Genomic DNA, 6,308 nt, shown 5'->3' on the forward strand with positions numbered 1-6,308 from the left:
ACATAATACTGTATATCACTACATAATACTGGATATCACTACATAATACTGTATATCACTACATAATACTGTATATCACTACATAATACTGGATATCACTACATAATACTGGATATCACTACATAATACTGTATATCACTACATAATACTGGATATCGCTACATAATACTGTATATCACTACATAATACTGGATATCACTACATAATACTGGATATCACTACATAATACTGGATATCACTACATAATACTGGATATCACTACATAATACTGTATATCACTACATAATACTGTATATCACTACATAATACTGGATATCACTACATAATACTGGATATCACTACATAATATCAATGAAGTGAGGGGCCAGCTGTCTGGTCTGGATTGATTTGCAGTTTGGTCCAGATCTTAATCTGGGTCTGGACTTTGATAAGTTCTTTTATAAGGTCCAATCTGTAATCATCATTCTTGTGAGAATTTTGTGAGAACTATTACATGTGTTTAAGTGTTATCTTCTCATGAACAGATGGAGAGGCAAGATGAAAACCGTGAGAGTTTGGTTTTGATGTGAATCTACTAGTCATCCAGCAAGCAGAAGTCGACATCTTGTGTTTATCTTATGATGACTAAGCTATCAGCGATCTAACACAACTCACGGTGGTTAAGTTTTTGTTTTTTGTCACATCCTCTTTGCCATAAAGGCCACAAATGCTTTCACAGGCATTCATATCGCCTGTCTTCAGGGATTCAAAGGAAAGAATAATGCATTGGATTGTACATCATGAGCTTCTCTGTGTTGACACGCCAAAGCATATGGAAAAAGTTATGTTTTTGATTTTTATTATTAATCACAGAAAACTCTACTGTGACTGGTTGGTTGAGGCCTGTGGAATGTGGGACAAACAATACACCAGCAGCACCAACTGAACCTTGCCAAACTTTCTGTAAACAAAACTACTGAACAGTATTTATAACATTAACTTTTGTAAAATAGATGTAACTATATTCTTTATAATTTCATATAACAGTATACTATAAAGCTTCCCATTAGTATAATATTAATTCCATTTCCAGGTGTACATTTCCAGGTTACATAAGAAGAACTTATACCTTGATCTCATCTCCTTTCATTTCATTTTCTCTCACTCAAAATGACACAGAAATTAATAAAAAGTGATGATGAATTATTTAATCCTCTTTTTAACTTCTCAAAAATCATACTGAGAATCTGAATTGTTGCCCTTCTTCTTATCTTCCTCTTCCTACATTTTGAAGGAACATGTTCAAATAAGGGTATGAAGCCACTGTGAGGGGTTTGGCCACGGTCTCTCTGCCCTCTATAAAGAAAATGTCACTTCCCTCTGACTGTGTTCTCTGCAGCAGCACCTTCCCCACACCGGAGGAGTCTTCAGAGTATCTGTCAGTCATCTTTCTCCACAAAGTAGGTACACGTAATAAAAAGTGCACACTTTCACTCCTCTGGGCAAAATGGAGAATGGCTGCATCAATTAATGTGCTGATGATTTAACAGTCTCAATTTCAGGGTTACACCTTCAGCTCGATTTTTTAGCTGACTAATTGTCAAAATCATAAACATGCTTTAGAATGTAGGAAAATGAAAAGCAAATAATCCTCACATTTGAGAAGCTGACACCGTTACCAATTTTGCATGAAGAATAACTTAATGATTACTTGGTATTCAAAATCATTTTAATAGCAGATTCTTTTCCGGTCAAGTGACTAATCAGTTCAGCTAATAATGTATCTTCTAAAATAGTCATGATGTGATTTAGTTTAGTGCTGTGGAGATGTCCTGTGTGTTAGTTATTTAGCAGGATTTATACAATGCCTTAGATTTCTGAACATTTCTAGTAATACAAATTTGTGTCATTCCTGTAGGGTGTTAGAACCAGCAGATCCTGCTGGTAACACACGTAAAGGTGAGTTATTTATTTATCATCTTAAGAGACTCTGCCTTAATATTAGAAACATTGTGTTAAATAAGCTGAACACGGTCAAAACCTGCAGCAGACACCCCGACTGCTAACTATAAGCTATATTTTTGTCATGTACTTGGTTTAAGTCTTATTATTATTGTTTAATTATCTGCTTTGTGTTAAAACCACTCTATTATCAAACATGTGCAGATGGCTGGCCTTTACTGGATGGCTGTGGTGCTGGCCTTCTTCCTGTCTGCTGAAAACAGTTTGGCTGCTGTGGACCAGAACTGGCTCACAAGTACTATAGAAGCCATCAAGAATGAGTGAGTCCCCAAGTCTGTTGTGCTTTGTCTTTTCTGATGACTCTATTCTATTGCTACCACTACTACTGCTAAGGCTCGATCAGTTTTTATTAGTGATTCAATAAATAAACAGATTTCTACAGACGATAAGTGCTTGAAGTTGTTAGTGACATGTTAGTCTTTGGTGTACCGGGGCTTCTTCTTGCGTACTGGTACTTCTCCTAAGCTGCCGGTCCCTCTCCATGTCAGGTTCTCTGGGCGCTACGTGACGCTCACCGATTCCCGTTCTTGCCTGCCTGCTAATCTGTCGGCGGAGACAGAGCATGGAAAAAAAGAAGCTTAGGTGCCTTTGATGCAGCCGTGTGCATAAAGTAGCTGATCAATGTCACTTTTTGTGAACCGTCCAATCACAGCCGGGATGAGAACCAAAATTTTGAAATGTTGAACTGGTTCTGCATGAATGGTTATGACAATTTAAAACTGACCACCATGTTGCAATTTCTTGCACAATAATTTAATGAATAAAAACCACAAAAATGAAACAGCTGTTTTGTTCAACTAGAATTAATATAGCCTACTAACTGGTAAGATATATTAGTGGTTTATACTATTTTCTGAAATATATATCTATATAGATATATGCAAAATGCTAAAATGGGTTGCTAAATATACATTGGCAGCTGTTATTACTATGACTGGGGGCCCCTCCCAATTAAAGCCTATATGTGGGAAACAGTGTGACAGAATCCTAAACTCAAGCTGTGTCTCAATTCGGATAGTTATTTTAGCACACTTTCATGTAGTACACTGTGTACACTATGTATTTACTTGCCTAGAGTGTGAAATTAAACAGGGTGGCGTTGCCTTAAACAGAACACAGCTGTTGTATACTAACCACAAAGACAACTGCAACATTTGACCACTTCTTCTTCTTAATAGCGAATTGCAACCGGACAGAGCATTACGGCCAAATGAACCCATTAAATACTGCTGGCTTCAAATTCATAATCTCATGTCAATGTCATTTACAGTACATACTTTATATCACATGAACCAAGATGCTCATGTAATGTTTTCCTTTGGCAGGTATGCACTAGGTGAAACCTTCAGTCTGGCTGTGAACGCCCCACAAGACCCAAATAATCTTCAGCAAGTGTTTCAGGATGACCCAGCAGACAAAGTGAAACAAGCTGTTTCAGGGGGTCAAGTGTACAAAGGCACCAGAGTGGTGGCATCATCTGGGCCAGTGTCAACTGTGCTAGAGAACATAGAACCCTTCATTAAAAGCAGTCAGGGTAATTTCCTTATCATCTACTCTGAAGAATCCCCATGTGGTACAACATGTACAAATGCAAATGACGACGGTATCGCAGCCAAGATTAACGATGTCACTCAGAACTGGGGTGGTTATGCATTTGTGTTTTCTAAAGTAGTTGATGTTCCTGATGCAGACGCGTCTCAACTGTCACAATCCTTTAAACAACTTGGGATCTCTAAACTTGGGCTTGATAACATATTCCGTTGTTACAAACCTGGAGATGATCCTTTTCAGTGCACCAGCTGCTCCTCAGGTGGAGATGTTACACCCTCATGTGTTGCAAACAATGCCGTGTCAAATCAAGAACAGGGCGGCGGCGAGGAAATAGCACCGACCCAAGCAATACCAACAGACACAGGTGGAGGAACAGGTGGTGGCAGCAAAGGAAAGGGTAAAGGCGGACGAGTGAGCAAGTGCAAAGGACGTGGCAGTCGTAAAAGAGGCTGCAGACGTGGTAAAGGTGGCAGGGTTAAAAACAATGCAAGCGTAGAGGAGGCTGCAAACGCAGAGGCGGCGGCAAGCGTAGAAAAGGCGGCAAGGTTAGGAAGTGGCGCAAACGTGGCAAGGGTAAAAAACGGGGTAAGTTTCGAAGAGGCCGTAAAGGTAAAAAAGGGCGCAAGGGTAAAAAATGGCGTAAGTCTCGAAAAGGGCGCAGAGGCAAAGGTAAACGAAGGGGCAAGGCTAAAAGAAGAAGCAAGAAGAGATGGGGACTAGAATGATACAGGTATCTTAGTAAGAACCTGAGAATCTAAGCAGCCGCCCAATGTCTTGTGCTTAGCTAAAATGCACTTGTTTCGATTCTTTCTTTCCATCTTTTAATGGCTGCGTCAATACACATTTAGTTCATGTTCCCTGAGCCAGTGTTCAACAGATGCTTTACTATGCCAAACCTCTTCTTCGTATTGTCAGTATTTAATGTTATCTCGAAAATTTCCAAGAGTCTGAACTTCAAATTTGTGTACATATTTATATGGACAAATCTGCAATATCGGTTTAAAGAAAAATTAAATAAGACTAAGCATTCATGGCCAACTTTAAGAACTTGATAGTTTTTGACACCTGATGCTGCAGACAATCAGGTCAGGTCAGGTTGGAATTAATCCAAATTGTGATGTTATGAGATTTGTTTAATTTCTTTGTTTTGAATCCTGAGTTCCCAGCCACAGGGAATGTGACCTCACTGCCATTTAGCTGATGAGGAAACATTCACTGTTTGTTTCCAGAAATGTTCTTTAGTTCCATTATTAAATGGAGGCAAAGCAAGAAAGGAGGGTTCATGTAAATTATTCTTGGTATATTTGGAACTTATGTACTCAGTACTTCTAAAGCATAAAGCATTTTTATATCATCTGATGTTTTGTTCTTTCTGATTAAAGCTTCACTCAGCATTCATTCTGTGTGTGTGTCAATTTTTTGGGAACTCCTGCATTAAGTGCCCCTAAAAATAAATGTAAGCATGCAGCACTGCACCGGAGTTGCTTCTAACCTGATTGACAGCTCACCATTATAGCAGTCTGTCAATCACAAGGTTGTCCCACCCTAAAGCCCTGTCCCCTGTATTCTGGTCTATTTTCCTCTAAATGGGACCATAATTTACAAAAGAACATCATGCTGTGTTGAAGAAGATTTGAAACTAAAGATTGAGATCATAACTCATAAGGAGAGTGTTTACTGAGGTAATAAACCGTGTAAGAATTAGCCTCATTTCGCCATTATTTCAAATGTAAAGGGAATTCTTTATGCAAACAGTGGAGTCCCCCCCTGCTGGTCATTAGGACTTTTGTATTGGCTTCACTTTTCAGACCCGGAGGTTCCTTCTTGAGCTCAACATAGTTTGATTAAAAATGCTGGATGAGCTGTTTGACACAGTGTGTTAGGTAGTAGTAATTGTCATATCATATACAGTTCACAACTAAAGATGATATTACATTATTCAGATTAATTAAATAAACAAAAAGGTTATTCATAAATGTATAGAGGCCATTTTGAAACCCACCACCCCTTTCCATGTCATTTTTTGTGCCAAGAGATTCAGTTTCCACGTCCTTGTGTTGTGATCAAAGAAGACATCCTCAATCACTAATGCAAGAAACAAACTGTACTGCACTGTATTTTACAGTTTTGCAACATATAGGTTTGTCTAATCAAATGTAACTCTGAGACTGTCCTCTCTGACGGGGGCCCTGCCCACCTCTGTGAGCCTGTCCACGAGCTCTTTAATCGACTGTAGGTACAAGATGAAAGGAACTGCTTGTGTTCACTCCCATTTTTAATTTTAAATCCCACTGAGATCGCATACAGTGAAAATCTCACGCCTTAGGCCCCATCCACACTATGTTTTAGTTTAGAAACAGAGAATTAAAACAAATCTCTGTCCACACCAGCGTTTTAGCTGCGTATCAGAGTTGATCTCATTCTCGTGCACTGGGCATGTGTGTGCCGGAGTTACCATGAAGCAGATGGTCTATTCCGTAGTTACAGAAGATTTGACAAAAGAATAAAGTAATGCAGACAAAGAACCGTACCAGATATTTTTTTTGCCTGGTCTCAAAAGGAGCTGGAACTGTTTCTGAATGTAACACGGGAGTTAAAATCGGCTGTGGCGGCGTGAAACAGACTGGGAGTCGTCGCAAAGTAAACGCCGACATACACAGTAGGCTGCAAGTGTAGGCTGTGAGTGTTATTTGCACAATACAAAATATTTAAATAAAAATACCAAATCAAAAACTCTTTTCGTTTCTGAAGTCCAT

The 6,308-nt window shown here is 39.0% G+C and overlaps 1 protein-coding gene across 1 annotated transcript; it reads left to right on the forward strand.

The window, feature by feature from the left end:
- The first annotated feature begins 1,298 nt into the window (after positions 1 to 1,298).
- LOC119898291 lies at positions 1,299 to 4,950 on the forward strand. The gene is made up of 4 exons (XM_038712479.1): positions 1,299 to 1,439; positions 1,898 to 1,938; positions 2,146 to 2,261; positions 3,327 to 4,950. Exons 3-4 carry the CDS (start codon positions 2,146 to 2,148, stop codon positions 4,270 to 4,272), a joined length of 1,062 nt encoding a protein of 353 aa, XP_038568407.1. The 5' UTR covers positions 1,299 to 1,439; positions 1,898 to 1,938; the 3' UTR covers positions 4,273 to 4,950.
- Positions 4,951 to 6,308: the final 1,358 nt, after the last annotated feature.

The sequence above is a fragment of the Micropterus salmoides genome, unplaced genomic scaffold (genome assembly GCF_014851395.1).
Source record: "Micropterus salmoides isolate LMB-PRFRI ecotype aquatic unplaced genomic scaffold, ASM1485139v1 Ms_hic_scaffold_1, whole genome shotgun sequence".
In the NCBI taxonomy this organism is placed as follows: Eukaryota; Metazoa; Chordata; class Actinopteri; order Centrarchiformes; family Centrarchidae; genus Micropterus; species Micropterus salmoides.